Consider the following 17108-nt stretch of genomic DNA (forward strand, 5'->3'; position numbering starts at 1 on the left):
GTGTGTGTGTGTGTGTGTGTGTGTGTGTGTGTGTGTGTGTGTGTGTGTGTGTGTGTGTGTGTGTGTGAACAGCATCCACAGAGTCCAACCACCCATCGCCCCCCTCTCTCTCCCCTCTCCCCTGAAGATCCAAAGCACTTCTTCCTTGGCAGGCCGGTCGGCACTCAAACTAGTGCACTTATTTATTTATTCCCGCCCCCCCAAAAAAAAGTATTCATGCCTTACGCACTATAGCAGTCACATCCCGTCCCTGCCTGCATCGCTGATCACTCTCACTCTCTCTCTGGCAGTGAGAGGGGGGGAAGTGAGAGAGAGAGAGAGAGAGAGAGAGCGAGAGAGAGAGAGAGAGAGGGAGAGGGGGACAGGGAGAGGGGGGACAGAGAGAGAGAGAGGGGGACAGAGAGAGAGAGAGAGAGGGGGACAGAGAGAGAGAGGGGGGGACAGAGAGAGGGAGAGGGGGACAGAGAGAGGGAGAGAAGGCCAGAGAGAGGGAGAGGGGAGGAAGAGAGAACTAATTGACCAACCATCCCTAAGCTTCCTGCCATGTATCCCACCTCTGTCACCGCGGCGACCAACCGGAGAACGTCTTTTTCCGGGGTAACGGTCGCGTACAAAGCCACACACACACACACACACACACACACACACGCCTTCCGTTCGAACGCGCTTTCCCCCCGTGACAAAACAAACCCCTGGTGTTGTTTTTGAATAATTCAAGGCCAATGATTGATGGCGCAATAATAAAAAGGGCCAGTTGTAGATTAATATTTAATGGGATTGAGCCATCAGTTGGGACTGAGTCAAGAATATCTATTTGCAGTACCTGCTCTGGGTTTGAACGCACCTCGGGGACCGCTTGTGTTAATGACTAAATGCAGACGCGCTCCCATTCGTTTCTCCTTGTTTTTGGCTGGTCAGCACCAGTTAGGGTTTGCATCACTTAAAACGGTGTGCAAAGTTATTTATTTCATGGTTGTAATACATTTATGACCGTGTAAAGGTAAATCTACTTGCCCATATATATAGATATGGATATATATATATAATCATAGATATAAACATAGATATATCTATATATATGTTTTCATTGTTAGTATCTGTGTGTGTTTGTCTGTCGCTGTGTTTCTGTGTTTTTATGCGATGCATTGCCCATATATATAAATCTATATCTCTATATATATAAAGTGTGATCCACCAGAGCCTCGCTGCCGCCAGTGGCAACACTGTATCAAACCACTCGCCTTTGACCCTGCACCGCCTCACAGACCATAAACACACACACACTGACACACAACCCCCCCTCCCAACGCACATACACACACACACCGACACCGGCGCACACACACACACACACACACACACACACACACAAGGTTTTGAGGTCAGCTTCGGCAGAGAGAGAGAGAGAGAGAGTAAAAACCCCCGGAAAAAACGGCGCGATTGCTATTTACGGTAGTGGTCATCGGCCCGGGCCCGACAGCGGAGCGCTGAACTCATTAGTCAGGCGAACGCGGGGCCGACATATGTTCTGCAGACCGGCTCTCTACCTCCCCAGGGAAGGCCAGACGTTCTCCTCCTCTGCAGCCTGCCGCCGAATTAATCAGAGCTCCGGTCCGCCGTCTCGTCCACCCCGGCGCCGGCCGGCCTGAGCGACAGCAGATAAAAAAAAACGCGAGGCGTAACGGTTGGGTAATTGATGCCTGTCGTCACGGCGATACGTTAATTGCTGAAGGGGGGGGGGGGGGGGGGGGGGGGGTAAGAGAAATTACGTTTGAGGTTTAGGGCGTGGATGCTCCGTGGTGTCAATCCATCTCGAGTCGAGGGTGTGACGTCTTTATAAGCAGTGGCTGATGATATACAGCCCCAGAGTCAACTGGGTCTGAGGATTGTTACCATAACAACGATGCTGGGCCCCCCCCGTCCATGGACATCAATATTTAACAGGACGGGAGGGTAACCCTGTGACCAGGCATCACTTAGAGAGAATTCACTTTTAAAAAATCGCCGTCTATTATGCGAGCTTCAGTGTTTCAGTGTGTATTGTGTATTTGTGTATTTGTTTCGCTTGGCTGCCGATATTAATTTTTAACTCTGAACAAAAGAACCTCATCTCACAATGTGTGAAATCCTCTTTGCGCATTCCCACTTTATTGTTGTAATCTAGCTCATCTATGTATGGATGTCTGAGGCAGAGTTGTTTAATGCGCTTATTTGTGGTGGATGTTTGCTATCCTTTTCATCTTCTGTCTTTTTTTTTTTACTCGCTTTTTTTTTATTATGTCTTGTTTTCTGTCCAGATTTCATCATGCGGATGTTAATTGTAATATAAACGGCTGAATGCTCTTGAAATACTTTTTTATTCGATGCATATTTATTTTCTCCGCCAACCTCTTTTAACTGAAATCCCTGTGTTTCGGATCTCTCTCTCTCGCTCGCTTTCTCTTTTCTCTTTCTTTTCATACTTGAATTATTTTTTTTCCCTTCCTCCATCTTTATTTTAGCCATCGCTATTATGAGGGATGTGTTATTGTGGAATGGCATTGGTAAGATGTGACATTTCTGAGGAACATTTGCTTCCTACTTATCGATGTTGTACTTGGTGTGTTTCCTCCTCTCTTCTACCCCCGTCAACCTTGATGTCCACGGCCTTAACCGATCCACCAATGACAAGCTGAGCCTGACAAAGAATTAGCCCGCTTAACTCTGCTTGAAATTGCTATCATGTTGGAAACACAATAATTGGTGAAATCCGGCTCTGCCAATAGATGTGATGTGAAAAACCGAAAATAAGTATTCCCATTCACACATTTGGTGAAATAATTAACACCCTATCGAGCACTTGGTATTATTTTTTCTCTTTCGTAGTTTGCGAGCTAAAAAAGTGCTTCAAAATGCTTTAATGCAAATCTAAGGGAGAGCAAATTGACCTTTTTCCACACTAATACTTCAATCATTCATGGCTTTGAAATGAATTACCCCAAAATGGAGTCATTTCAAAAAGGAAATTGAGGATAATTCAATACCATAGTTGGCAATATTCCTGTCCCCGGACCGTTAGTTCCGGGGGTTTTGTGCTTGTTGATTATACCCATAAATCTCTTTTAGGATTTTTTTGTATGGAAGCAGATGGATGCTCTTTCACCTGAAGATAGACTATTCGGGAAAGTGTGTCTGGAGTGGACCAGTTGCCCTTGCGTTCACACAGCTCAGCGGGAATCCATAATATCCCTGGCCCAACGGCCAATCAAAGACTGAAAGCCTGGATTTGCTTTCTATCTAAAAATCGTATAATATTTGATCCATCAATACTAAATAGTATAAAATATGTAGGTCCACATACAAATAAACTATAATGCGTTTAATACCTTTTTAATTCTCGGGATAATCATTCAAGTTATCTTTGTGATTTTATTCCTTTGCTGTTGGATTCACTTGAAGCCGATAACACTCTGCTCCAGACAGGAAGCAGATTTGGATACAACACAGCTCGAGCGACGTCTCGTTGGACTGCTGTGAATTATGGGAATTACGGCCAAGTGCAATTCTTTCATCAAGCTGGCAAACGGCCCTGGCAACCAAGACGCATAATCCCCTCAAAACCATTACTCTCCCTTTATTTACAATGGATACAATCCACAATTCAGAAAAAAACAAGAGAAGCCATCTCTTAAAACAGCAGAAGCTGTACTTTGTTATGGAGGCTCTCCCCTCGTAGTTTCATACTGTCTTCGGACGCCATTTCGCTTCGACCTCCGATGACTTTGCCCCTCCCCCACTTTAACAATCCTGACAGTTCTTTTGAGGTCAATATTTTTGGTGGTATTATGTCCATTCGGGGCGTTTTGTTTGATGAAGTGCTTCCCTCACCAGGTCATTAAGATAGCCCTGGGAAAATTATGTTTAATGGTCGCTGCTGCCGTTCGCGCAATCTCTTTTTTCTTTTTTTTTTTCTTCTTCTTCTCCCTTTGCCCGCACACCTGGCCAATTTAGGAGACCTAAAATATGCTAATATCTGGAAGCCTTTTTATAAGGGGAGGCTGCTCAATATTTTGGGTGCCTCTGAATTATGCTAAGCGCCCCGAAATGAGCTCAAATGCCCTCTTAACCGTGAGACGGCGCCTTCGTGATTAGATGTCGACGAGATTCCTTCCTCTTTCGGTTTTTTCACCCTCTCCCTGCTTTATCCTAGAACCGGTGCAATGTGGTTTTTGTGAAATGATCCCTTAAGTGTGTGTGTGTGTGTGTGTGTGTGTGTGTGTGTGTGTGTGTGTGTGTGTGTGTGTACTCTGTGGTGACGTGCAGTTGACCCCAAAGTTGAAGCCACCGTGAATAAGTGTTGTGCGTTGTTGATTTAATGCGCCTTAATTTTGCCTCATTCTGTTTTTATCTTTTTCTTTTCCCGTTTGAAATACCGTTACTAAGCTATCAAGATTACGAGCCTGAAATCAAGTAAGACTAAAAATGATAAACCCCCCCCCCCCCTCCACCCAGCCACCACCAACGCCCTGTCCCCCCGTCCCCCCGTCCCCCCGTCCCCCCGTCCCCCCGTCCCCATCCAATCACGTAGCACCGCATCGATTCCGCGCTCACCTCTCTGAATCATCACAGTGATTCATCGTGTGTGTAGGGGCGGGGGGGGGGGGGGGGGGGACACACACACACACACACACACCACACACACACACACACACACACACACACACACACACACACACACACACACACACACAGACTTCCCCTCATGGAGAGCGTACACTGCTGTGTGCACCGCCCCCCGTTTATGTTTGTGTGTGGGCTGCATCAACCAGCCTGGGGTCCCTGGGTCCTCAAAACCCCAACGAGAAGCCCGCTCTTCCTATTGTCGCCTCCCCGAATCCACAAGGTCTTCCTCCTTCCTTCCTCCTCTCTGGAGTCACACTGTTCCCCTACACATCAGCCCGCCTTCGTCTGTGCTCCTCTGACCATTTGTCCGATGAAGAATTTTCAATTCAATTTTTCTCCCTTTTCTTTCTGCCCAAACCTCAAACCTTCATTCTGCCTCAGGGTTAAGTTGTGGTGCGGTGAGGAAGAGTATGTTCCATCCCTATAGTCTAATAGCGTCCTTTTAAATGGATTCTCCGTTCACGAGGTCGATTTATAATAAAGAACCATGTACTTAACGAGTTAATCTCGATGACATGTGATGTATCTTACTTTCAGTCTGCACCGTCGGCAACATTGTAGAAAGCATTAGACGACGGCACTCATCTGTTTAGATATATATTTCTCTATTTATTCTTACCTGACTTTTATGTACGTTAAATTGCCTGTACTTAAATTGCACCTACTTTCCATTTCCTTAAGCAGAGAACGTCTTAACCAAGCTGAAAGCCGGGTTAATTAATAAATTAATAAATTAATGAAGACCCCCGGTACTGTGTCATGACGGTTCCTCCTCGCTCTTTCTCCTCGCGGTTCGCCGCACAGGTCCTGGTGATCGGGGCCATCGCGCTGCTGTGTCTGCTGGGCCTGACCTGGGCCTTCGGCCTGATGTACGTCAACGAGAGCACGCTGGTCATGGCCTACCTCTTCACCATCTTCAACTCCCTGCAGGGCATGTTCATCTTCATCTTCCACTGCGTGCTGCAGAAGAAGGCAAGGACGCCGGGGTTCCTGGGTCGGGGTTTGGATGACGATGTTCCGATACCATTTTTTTCCTTCCCGATACCGATTCAGGTTCCTGAACTTGAGTGTCAGCCGATACCAAGTGTATACCGATACAGCATCTAGCATTCTAGCATTGTAACTACGAATGGCACTATTGAAGGGTTCAGTTACGATGCCAGCTGTCGGTTCACTTCCTGTCGAATGAGATGATTTACATTTGAAAGCTATAATTATAATAATACATTTGATTTCTTCTGGTTAAGCTTGAGCATCCATGTTTTTCCGACTTAGTTCGAAACGCACGTAGGTCAGAGATGGTGCGTTTCCCATTCCGACTTTTCCACCTCGGACCTTTAACGAACGCAGCATAACACTGAGGTTTTTGTAATGTTCTGTTTGTGATCGGATTGGAGCACAGAGACATGCGTTCTCGACGATACCCGATGAGGATTTTCCGACACTGGTATCCTCACACTCAAAGACGTTTTAGGAAGACGGAGAAATAGGATGCCAGCACATTATACAAACATGCTAGGGGAGTAGTGTTGAGTAAAAATACGTGTTTTTTATCAGGCTGCACTCTCGCTGTAAAAGAAAGTAGCAATTATGTCCAACCTTTTCCATTCCAAGGATGGTTGAAGGCTGTAGCCCCACCTCAGGGACGGTTAAAATAGAAACGCATGTCAATGTCGATATCAATGTCAAATGTATTTCCATGGCCCTTTAATCACCGCCATCGTCTCGGAGGGAATCGCGGGCCAACGTTACAACCACAACACTTCCTCACACCTTAAGCCCCCTTAAAGGGCGATGAGAACCCCCTCCCCAAGAACCCAAAAGGGGAAGGAACGTGGAGAGGAACACAGAAGAGGGATCCTACCTTGCAGGGATGGTTAGGAAGTGGGTTAGATTCCCAATAATTAAAATGATGACGATATTTGATCATGTAGCATATGCTTCCTATGCGTAGCGTCAATTATCAATAGCTTATGTTTAATTTTGCTCCTACGCCTGTAATAGATCTTGGCACATGGTTCTATGAACATCCTTACTGTACCGACAGTGATATATATTGTTTCTCTTTCTTCTGACAAATGTACTTATTGCAAGTCGCTTTGGATAAAAGCGTCTTCTTAATGCCCTCAATTTAAATATAAATGTCAAACGTGACACTCTTATTGTGCATTCAGACATATTTCCTGGATGCTTTTTGTTGTTTTCTTTTTAAATATGTTGTATTCTTTAGTCCTGCCCGTTCCGCTTCGCCTCCCAGGTTTCCCGCCCCTTAACGTGTGTGTTTCTCCCGTTGGCCAGGTGCGTAAGGAGTACGGGAAGTGTTTGCGGACCCACTGCTGTAGCGGGAAGAGCGTGGAGAGTTCCATCGGCTCGGCGAAGAGCGGTGCCGTGCGCCCCCCCGGACGCTACACCACCGGGTCGCAGGTTCGTCCCCCGTCACCGTCCCCCGTCACCTCTCAGCCCGGTCACGTACACAGATGTGTCGTACCGTCCATGTCTCCTGATGTGTATCCCGCCCCTCACGTGGGGATACTTTGCCAGGATAGCCGTCTATTTCAATACGAAGAAACGATTTTGCGTTGAAGGGTTCGGACAACGTTTCCTGCCTTTCTTCACATTAGATTGATTCCAATGTGCTTTCCTGCCCTGAGTATATGGTCTACTTTATAGCCAGCTATTAATGCTACTTTCATAAGGTTAGTTTAGCTAGCGCGCTACTTCTAGCGCGCTGCTTCTAGCGCGCTGCTTCTAGCGCGCTGCTTCAAGCGCGCTGCTTCAAGCGCGCTACTTCTAGCGCGCTGCTTCTAGCTCGCTGCTTCTAGGTAGCTACTGCTGAGTATAGCAGCTAATGCTCATGTGGTAGCAGCACACATGCATACTGACGCTTGTCTCTGCAGAGCCGGATCCGGCGCATGTGGAACGACACGGTGAGGAAACAGTCCGAGTCGTCCTTCATCACCGGGGACATCAACAGCTCGGCGTCACTCAACAGAGGTACGCGCACACACACACACACACACACACACACACACACACAGAAGGCTTGGTTGACCCCTACCTTCCCCTTTAACCCCAGCCCCTTCCCTACACGGTTAACTTCTGAGGACTTCCTTGTGTATTTTGATTTTGGAAGTTTTGGATTTATTTTTCACTTATTTTTTTAAGAACGCCTCCTACTCACGGACCAAAACATCCAAATAAAATCAGACGTTGTGTGAGAAAGACTTGTAGAGTCCGCCTTAATTAAAACACTGATTTGACTTTGGTGGAAGAGTGTACTGCTAAACATCAGTAGAATCTCAATGATGTGGAGGAGAATATCCATTAATTAAAAGATTCCACATGCAAACTCCAAACTGGGCCTGTCCACATGCGACTTATTGATTGCTTGGTAACCAAGTGTTTTTTTCCAGCCTGAATAAGTTAGGAAAACTAGTTTCCACCAAATACATCAATCAATATTTTCAGCATATATGTCTAAAATCTTGCATCTAATTGGACGTTACCAGGGTTGTGTTCACCGGAGAGCACACATATTATTCTCAGTCAATGAAAGTGTGATATAACACATGATGCATGGTCATTTTACACTGTTCATGATTCTTATGATCAGCAAGGGTTATCTATAAGGCCCAAAATCACACTTAGTAGAGATAATAATATTTAAAGTGTGCAGGTTAAATGATCCGCGTCAATACAATTTTTAACGACACAAATTGTGCAGTGTGTCCAAGAGTGGCACATTAGCACTAAATGTAGCATAGCCTTTGATTGTGGTCTCTCTCTCTCTCTCTCTCTCTCGCTCGCTCTCTCTCTCTCTCTCTCTCTCGCTCTCGCTCTCTCTCTCTCTCTCCCCTCTCTCTCTCTCTCTCTCTCTCTCTCTCTCTCTCTCTCTCTCTCTCTCTCTCTCTCTCTCTCTCTCTCTCTCACCATGTGTCTCTCTCTCTCTCTCTCTCTCTCTCTCACCATGTGTCTCTCTCTCTCTCTCTCTCTCTCTCTCTCTCTCACCATGTGTCTCTCTCTCTCTCTCTCTCTCTCTCTCTCTCTCTCTCTCTCTCTCTCACCATGTGTCTCTCTCTCTCTCTCTCTCTCTCTCTCTCTCTCTCTCTCTCTCTCTCTCTCTCTCTCTCTCTCTCTCGCCCAGGGCCCCATATTAGAGCACAGACACTAATACATTGTTACGATGACGGATTAATGTTCGACAGCGGGAAGGAGTGTCAAGATCTCAATAATTACACACTCAGCTCAGCACCATCAATTCTCGTGCACACATACACACGTGCGAGCACACACACACACACATGCGCACAGCCTTTATCTGTAGTAAAAAGGGGTCCGACCTGAGCGAGGGCGCAGTGGTCGAGAGAAGCATACAAAAACAAGATATTTCACTGAAGAAACGACGGACGAAAGTAGAAGAAATAGATTATTTAAAAATATAATACCGATCTTGACCAGAGTAGGAACATGTCGGGAAAAGCTGAATGGTGGACGTTTCTCATCCAAAGTATCTCCCCAGGCCGTGAGTGCATATATAATATGAATCGATGTGTTAATGCAGGTGTGCTTTCCAGTGGGGCTGTAATAGTGTTGCCCCTTATCGACGAGAGGTTCACCCCATGGACCCCCCATAGTTAACAGAGGCAGGCAGCCATAGTTAGCACCAACCCCCTTCTGTGTCATCGCTATGGATACGCTGGTGCACGCTTCTCTCTGATTGGTCCCCGTTATTTAAATCCAAGCTTTCTCCTCGGATGACGTTAAATCTACATTTACATTTAGGGCATTGAGCAGACGCTTTTACCAGACGCTTTTACCTCAACGGTTCATGCACACATTCACACACCGACGACGGCGGAGTCAACCACGCAAGGCGACAGCCAGCTTGTCGGGAGCAGTTAGGGTGAGGTGTCTTGCTCAGGGACGCCTCATGTTACAGGAGGGAGGGGTTATTGTGGGACTTGATCGGGGGTGGTTTCCCAGTCCCCCGGGGATGGTGGTTATCACACATGCAATCAGGACAGGCTTTGGAAAAGCGTCTTTCTGATAATCAAAACACAGCCAAGGTGAGAGGGAGGAGAGTCGAGATGTAAATGACACCAATCATCTCACATAGAAGGTGACACTGATATTAATATCCAGTTTTATTACCTCAACAAGAACACTGTTAGAATTGATAATAAAAAACAAAGCAAACATCCCAGTTAAAGTTGGTTCACGTCTGCCTACCTCAGTGACATAACTATAACAAAACAGCGTCGTTATGTCAGTACTTTTCCAGACGCTAAGGTTAACTTTCTTTAAGCCGGCACAGAGGCTACCAAAGCTTCCCGCCTGACTGTAGCGAAAGGCCACAGTAAGCTTAATCACCCGGCTCAGACTGGTCCCAGTTGTACATGATGTGGTTCAGTAAAATGTAAAAAGCTCTATTTGTGTCTCAGTGCCTCCGGCGGCCATTTCCTAAGGAGCGCGATCGCACTCGGATGCAAAGTAACTCCCACTATTCGATGGGTGCGTTGTGTACAGGGTGTACAGGCCAGCTATGAAATGTCTGGTCCAGCACTTTGTGAAGGGGGCGTCATCTATTAAGGGATACTGCTCGTTCGGATGAGTGATAGGAAGGGCCAGTACACACACACACTTGCACACACGCACATGCACACACACACACACACACACACGGAAATAGAAAAGGCAGAGGTTTTTCAGGGTAAGGGAATGAGTCACCTGAAGGTAGTTAAAATAACATCCATGATCGTGAGATTAAGTAGCCACGACTGGTGCGCACACAATGGACCACAGAGTTCAGTAAATAACATTCCCCTCCAAAATCCAAGTGGGTGTGATCGATAAATCCAGAGGGTTTGCATAAATAAGCAAGAGTTTATAATGCGTTTTATGATTAACACATTCAAGTAGCGAAAGTTAAGGTCTCAAGTGGTATCACTCTGCACTGAATTACCACTTTTTATTCATTACATCACCGTGACAATCATCGAAGTGAAGCGCAAACTCATTTGACCTTGTTCCAGCGTTTGCTGAAGGCCTGTCAAGGCTCTTGAATGTGTCCTGTTTTTGCAGGGTTGTACAATGTTTGACTTCAGCTCTGTCTCTGCTTGTGTGCATTCGTTAGTTTTCTTTTGAATGTTGCTCCTGTCTGCTTAACCATGTTAGCGATCAATGTTTGGGCACGGCGATCGCCAAGAAACAAGCTTTTGTGGGACCCTTAGTGGCGTTGGTTCGGCGTTCCGAGCGGGCACCACCGAACCTTCCCACTAACGGCCGCACGGTCGTTTTGAATGTTGAAGGACCCCTTTTTTTACCCCCGGGGTTGCGACGTTGACGAGCCATTTTCAAAAACGACCCTTTTCTGACATCACAAGTTGGGACCACTCCCATGTGTGATGTCACAACAAGGGGGGGGAAAACTGGCCGATCGACATCCCAACCGGCGGCAAAAACGGGCTCCCGATAACGCCTGGCGCCCACGCTCCAATGCTTGTGCCTGACCTGATGTTATCTCTCCCTCTCTCTCTCTCTCTCTCTCTCTCTCTCTCCACATACCTCACTGTTTACCAACCCTTCCTCTGTCTCCACTCTCCTGTCCCCCTTCTCCTCGTCTCTCTCTGTCTCCCCCCGCTCTCTCTCTCCCCCTCTTTTATCCGTCTGGCTGTTCCAGGGGCTATGGCTAACCATCTTATCCCTAACTCTCTGCTGCGACCCCATGGCACTAACAATCCCTATAACACCCTGCTTGGGGAGTCATCCATCTATAACAACCCCTTGGGCATGTACAACACGCAAGGTGTGGCTGCGCTCTCTCTCTCTCTCTCTCTCTCTCTCCCTCCTTCTCCTGTCTTTAAACCTGGGGGCGGGGATCAGGCGAGGACGGTGTCTTTGTGAGGCCTCAGCGTTGTTATCGGACTGGGTGGAGGTTTGATTCCCGACGCAACGACTTGACTTGATGCTGTACGGTAAACGTAGGAGCCGGCGCGTTATACTGCGATAGTACTTTGATGTTAATACTTTTCTAAAACGTGGTGAGACTTCTTTTTGCACCACTCCGCTAGCTTTCGTTTTTGTCCGGATGATTTATTTATACGCGATGTGTGATCATCAATGCGCTGATTTATATGTTTTCTAAGTCAACACGTTAGTGATTTATTCATGGCGTGCCTCACAACGCCGGGGGTATCCCCCAGAGCAGATACACAACAAAGGAGCACGCTATAGGCCGCATTCGCTCATCTATTCGTAGCAGAGTCTAAAATAACAGTGTTTGCCAGCTCCTCGCGGTCGACTTTCCCAACCCAAGTCTAAATGAAAACAAAATGGCCGCCAAGTCATTAAGAATAAACCAAACTTGAATTTGATTCTAATCTGTCGTCCAGGGAGACAGCGTCAGTCACCTACGATGAGAGGGTTCTTCACAAGGCTTGGATCAAAGACACTATCCTCCGTCCTCCAATCTGTCCGTAAACAGAACAGACAGAATCAGTACAGCGACTCCACTGTATTGATGCAGAGTTGGAGCCCGAAGGTGTATCGTCGCTGTCAGTCCAATGCCATTCAGCTTCAGTTACCCTCCTTGGGTACACTGTAATGCATTTCTTTGAAACCCAATTTGGACCCGATAGCTGTGGCGTTCTGCAGCCAAGATACACCAGCGGCGGTCTTATGGTGTTGATAAAGCTCTGTGTCATGGCTTTTGTTTGTTTTGTTTCTGTGCCTTTGTATTCTTTTTTATTGATGTACCTTTTTTCTCTCTGTTTGTTTGAATTAGTTTATTTTCTGTTTTATTTCTTAGAATGGTGCCGCACGTTTGTTAGCAAAGTGTTAGCAAAAGCTATGATGTGGTTTAAAGGAAAATTAACAAGAGGAGGAAAACCATAAGACAGATTTGTGGTGTCCTGTTTGCCAATGTTTATATTTAATCGTTAAGTTATGCTAAATGTGGGCGATATCTGCATTTGTCTATCTAGCACAAGATCAGACAGAAAAACAATGACTGAACAAATTACGGTTTAATAATTCAATGTCAGCTATTCATAGTCCTTCGGCCATAACTTTATCATAATCACCAGCAAACGGAAGCATATGTTTGAGGTCTATATTCCCGAAGGCCATTTATCACCCTGCATTGATGTCACATGTGGGCCACAGTGCCTTTATAACGAACCGTGCCTTGTGCGTTTGATATTTCTCTTCCTTCCTGTCGCCGTTCTGCTTATTTATGTGTTTTATTGTTGTGCTTTCTTCCTCTCCCCTCCTCACGCTGTCGCCGTTAAAGAGCCCTACAGAGAGACAAGTATGGGCGTCAAACTAAACATTGCTTACCAAATGTAATTTGCTATGGATTTCACCTTCTTTCCTCACTCAGTGCTGACTAAAGGGTTCATAGGGGGTTTGCCATTGAGAGACGCACTATAAAAATGTAAAAGTCTTCCCTACGCAAAACCAACTAGTGAAGATGGATAGACGAATATACACACGCACGTAGTATACCTGTATATACAAAAAGAGCTGCAGAAACGTTGGTTGATCCCGGATGGGACGTTTGGGTTCACCGCAGAAAGAGCATTCGTAAACATAACACAAGATAAAACTTTATAAAACATTAAAGTTGGAGACGACTGTGCTTTGTTGCATACTTTTTTAAGAAATGCAGCATTGAAGTTGTCAAACTAAATTCATGAGGTGTAATTCCTGAATATTTACCAAAGCAGCTCTATGAATAATACATATGATGTTGGGCAGGGGTAGATGTTATTTATATATTAAATATGAAGATCAATTTGGCAGGGTGCCCATTGTTTTTGTTGCTTATTATGCATTGGCGTGCTTGTATTAGTACATTCTCTGTAAGGAACATTTTAATGGTGGGACATACAGTACACGCTTGCACTGGGCAATAGAGCTTCAACCCTAGTCTTTGTGTGTTACTTTTAAGTGTTGTGTGCATGGCTGTGTTTCTCTCTGTGTTGTGGTGGCCGACGTCTGCGGTCTTAGCTGTTGTGCCTTTTTCATTGTGTGCATGTCACTGTTGTCTGCTGTTTAAAAACAATAAGGTAAGTATCTAAGATGTTTTGATACAAAAAGGCTTCGTCCGCACAACTTATATCCACAGTGTATTCATTTTTGGATCGTGTACCGACTCAATCAGAGGAAACGTTAAGCGAGTGTTTGACAGTATGACTAAAGTTGCAGTCACCAAATTAAATTGACCATCTCTGGCCAGTGTGTATGTGTGTGTTTGTGTGTGTATGCGTTTTTTATTTGTTCCAAGTGACATTCTAGCAGCAGTAATTGGCTCATGCCATTTGTAAACCCTTCTCACCCATTCCCAACCCCCCCACCCCCCCTTCCCAAACCGGGTTTTGTCATTCCAGAGGGGATCCTGAACAATGCCCGGGATACAAGTGTCATGGATACTCTACCACTGAATGGTAACCACGGCAACAGCTACAGCATCGCCAGCGCCGAGTACATGAGTGACTGCGTGCAGATTATCGACCGGGGCTTCAACCACAAGGAGACCACGCTGGAGAAGAAGATCCTGAAGGAGCTCACGTCCAACTACATCCCCTCCTACCTCAACAACACCCACGACCGCTCGGCCGAGCAGAACCGCAACCTAATGAACAAGCTGGTAAACAGCGTGAGCAACGGCGGCAAGGACAGCGGCTACGGCATGGGCCTGGGCATGGGCATGGCCATGAACATGGCCCTGGGCCTGGACGACCACCACCACGCCACCTTCGGCCCGCACCGCGACGAGGGCCTGGGGCTGGAGCTCATCCGCGAGGAGTCCGTCGTGCCCCTGCTGCCCCAGCGGCCGCCGCTGATGCTGCCGCCGCCCCTGCAGCCCTCGGAGAGCCTCCACAACCATTTGCACCCGTCTGCTCCGCCCCCACCCCTCCCCCTGTCCCACCACCCCTTCCTCGCGCCCGGCGCCACCTCCTCGTCACGGCGGCGGATCCCGCAGGAGAACAGCGACAGCTTCTTCCCGCTGCTCGCCAACGAAGACGCCCGGGAGGAGGTCTGCTCCCCGGCCATGCCCGGCCACGCCCACCACACCCACAACCACCCCCACCACCACCACAACCACCAGAGGGACTCCCTGTACACCAGCATGCCCGTACTCGCCGGCCTGGCGGACGCGGCAGCGTCGGCGGCGGCAGCATCCGCGGCCTCCGCCGACGGCCCCAAGGACGCCGGGGACTCAAAGAGCCAGGAGGCGGGCTCGGACGACGTCTACTACAAGAGCATGCCCAACCTTGGCTCACGCAACCACCTGCACCAGCTGCACTCCTACTACCAGCTGGGGCGGGGCAGCAGCGAGGGCTTCATCGTGTCCCCCAACAAGGAAGATCTGGCCCCCGGGGAGCCCGAGAGGGAGCCCTCGCACCTGGTCACCAGCCTATAGACGGCGGAGTACCCCACGGATCCCTTCTAGGTCCCCTCATGCTGCCCTCCCTTCCCCTATTGCTGTGGTTCTCCTCTCTCCTGTCACTCTCTCTCTCCCTCCCTCCCTCCCTCCCTCCTTCCCAGTGTGCCCATTGTGCAGATCTCTGGCCGGCAACTCTAGCCCTCTCTTTTTATTCTGTGTTTCCGAAGACTGAGGCGCAGGATGCTAACTCTGGTCCTGTTGCTAATAGTGACCCCAAAACGGGGTGTTTGGAACTAGGCCTGTTTTGGTGGGCTCATGGGACCGGGCCGCGGTCGGACCACCGCGGGATTCTCTCGATGTTGTCTTTCTCTTTTGTGAGAGGCTCTAACCCTGCGTCTGACCTTTGTGTTTTGTCTGGGTGTGACGACAGATGAGGACTCATGCAAAAAGTTTTTTTTTTTGTAGGACTTGGAGATACAGTGAGAGAGTCCAAAGGAACTTCAAATGGCCCGAAAAACCATTAAAAAAATGGGAGATTTAGAGAAAAGACTATTTTATTATTCTTCTGTATCCATTTTTGGCTTTTTGACAGATTTCCTTCGCTTTAGTTGCAGCACATCTTCGGTTGAGAGTCCGGGAAAATTAAAAAATAAAAACGGATTTTAAACAAAGATGAAGGAATCACCGAATGTATGCTTTGGAGCATAGATATTGTTTTTTTGTTTTGTTTTTTAGATTCCTTTCACTGTAATAACAGTTGTTGAAAAGAGGGAGGAAAAACTAATAAGAGAATTATGAGATATTTCTATGTAATTGTACAGATACTAGCATTGCACATAAAAGTATGCTTTTTGTTCCACCCAAACCCTTTTGTCTTTGTAAATGTAGTGGATACGAACAGTTTGGTTGTGCTGGCCCTTTTGATTTCTGATACCAGTCGTTTTCTGTATTTTAACTTTTAATTTGTATTTTGTATTTTTATGAAACATTTCAAAGAACCCATCAACAAGTAACAAAACAAATTCAACTCGTACGAATACACGCATAAACCTTTATGCGTGTCATATGACCCATCTTTCACACTTATGTTTAATTTTGTTTGTTTGTTTTGGGGTTGTGGTTTTTACTGTATAGAAAGAACTTTGATTCAGTGACTCTCAAGAGTGCAGAATTAGTCCTAAATGTCCATGACGTTATTAGAGAGATATCTTGATAGCAGACCGGTGCTCTGCCATCCTGCAGTCATTTTGTTGTTGAGGAGAGGCTCAATAGAAAGATTGAGTTACAACTTTATTCGAATAATGTTCAGCACCAGGCACTTGTATAAAAAAAGACAATTGTTTTACTGATTAAACAAAATTATTTTTGAGTGAAAAAGTAACTGCAAAAGTCTGTTGTTTTTTCTTAATCCTCGAGGGGCAAATATTTATTTGTTAAAACAATACTAAGGCAAAAATGAGGTCCATAAAATTAGTGGCAGGTATATTTTTTCATTGTTGGCGAACATTGTGATACGTTGTTCTTTTATTTATTCCTTTTTGTATTGGTTTCCACTTTCAATGATCCCATAACTAATATTTGTTGTAACAGTGAAACTTGTTTGGTTTTTTTCAACAAAGATTAAAAGATTATTCACGAAAAATGTCACACACTTGTAAGAATTATACCAATGGCATTGGGATAAGAAACAATGGATTAGATTATTGATTAATTAATTGTTATTACTCCTATTAGCATTACGTTCAGTGTGTTGCCAAACCCCCAGCGATCATTACACAGGAACTAATAATGTACTCCTTAAGCTTGTCCAGCTTTCATAAACAAACTGTAATAAACGTTTCAATACCACTACTGGTCTAATTTATGGATTCCTTGCTGATTTAATTCAGTGAATGTCGAGGACACACAGAGCACCGGCATCAGCGTCTTTGTCAAATGTCTCTGTGAAAGTAGATTTATTCGTTTTTAATTGAAGTTTTAAGTTTTGTTCTTTTTTAATATGTATAAAACACACACTTGGTTTTATGGGTATGTTCATTTTTAGATGGATTTTCTT

At 46.2% G+C, this 17108-nt stretch overlaps 1 protein-coding gene and 1 long non-coding RNA gene across 2 annotated transcripts in view; both read left to right on the plus strand.

Moving 5' to 3' along the window:
* Positions 1–4451, plus strand: part of LOC132475696 (uncharacterized) — a 6945-nt gene extending 2494 nt beyond the window's left edge. Inside the window, exons 2-3 of the long non-coding RNA XR_009529966.1 lie at positions 2502–2543; positions 4423–4451. This is a non-coding gene — a long non-coding RNA (uncharacterized LOC132475696). The remainder of the gene's footprint in view (positions 1–2501; positions 2544–4422) is intronic.
* The window catches only part of LOC132445712 (adhesion G protein-coupled receptor L3-like), an 82678-nt gene extending 65778 nt beyond the window's left edge, over positions 1–16900 (plus strand). Inside the window, exons 17-22 of the mRNA XM_060035829.1 lie at positions 4809–4882; positions 5405–5634; positions 6961–7086; positions 7560–7656; positions 12953–12970; positions 14052–16900. Of these exons, the coding sequence (XP_059891812.1) occupies positions 4809–4882; positions 5405–5634; positions 6961–7086; positions 7560–7656; positions 12953–12970; positions 14052–15088 (1582 nt within the window). The 3' untranslated portion in view covers positions 15089–16900. The remainder of the gene's footprint in view (positions 1–4808; positions 4883–5404; positions 5635–6960; positions 7087–7559; positions 7657–12952; positions 12971–14051) is intronic.
* The last annotated feature ends 208 nt before the right edge of the window (positions 16901–17108 follow it).

This window comes from Gadus macrocephalus, chromosome 17 (assembly GCF_031168955.1).
Source record: "Gadus macrocephalus chromosome 17, ASM3116895v1".
NCBI lineage: Eukaryota > Metazoa > Chordata > Actinopteri > Gadiformes > Gadidae > Gadus > Gadus macrocephalus.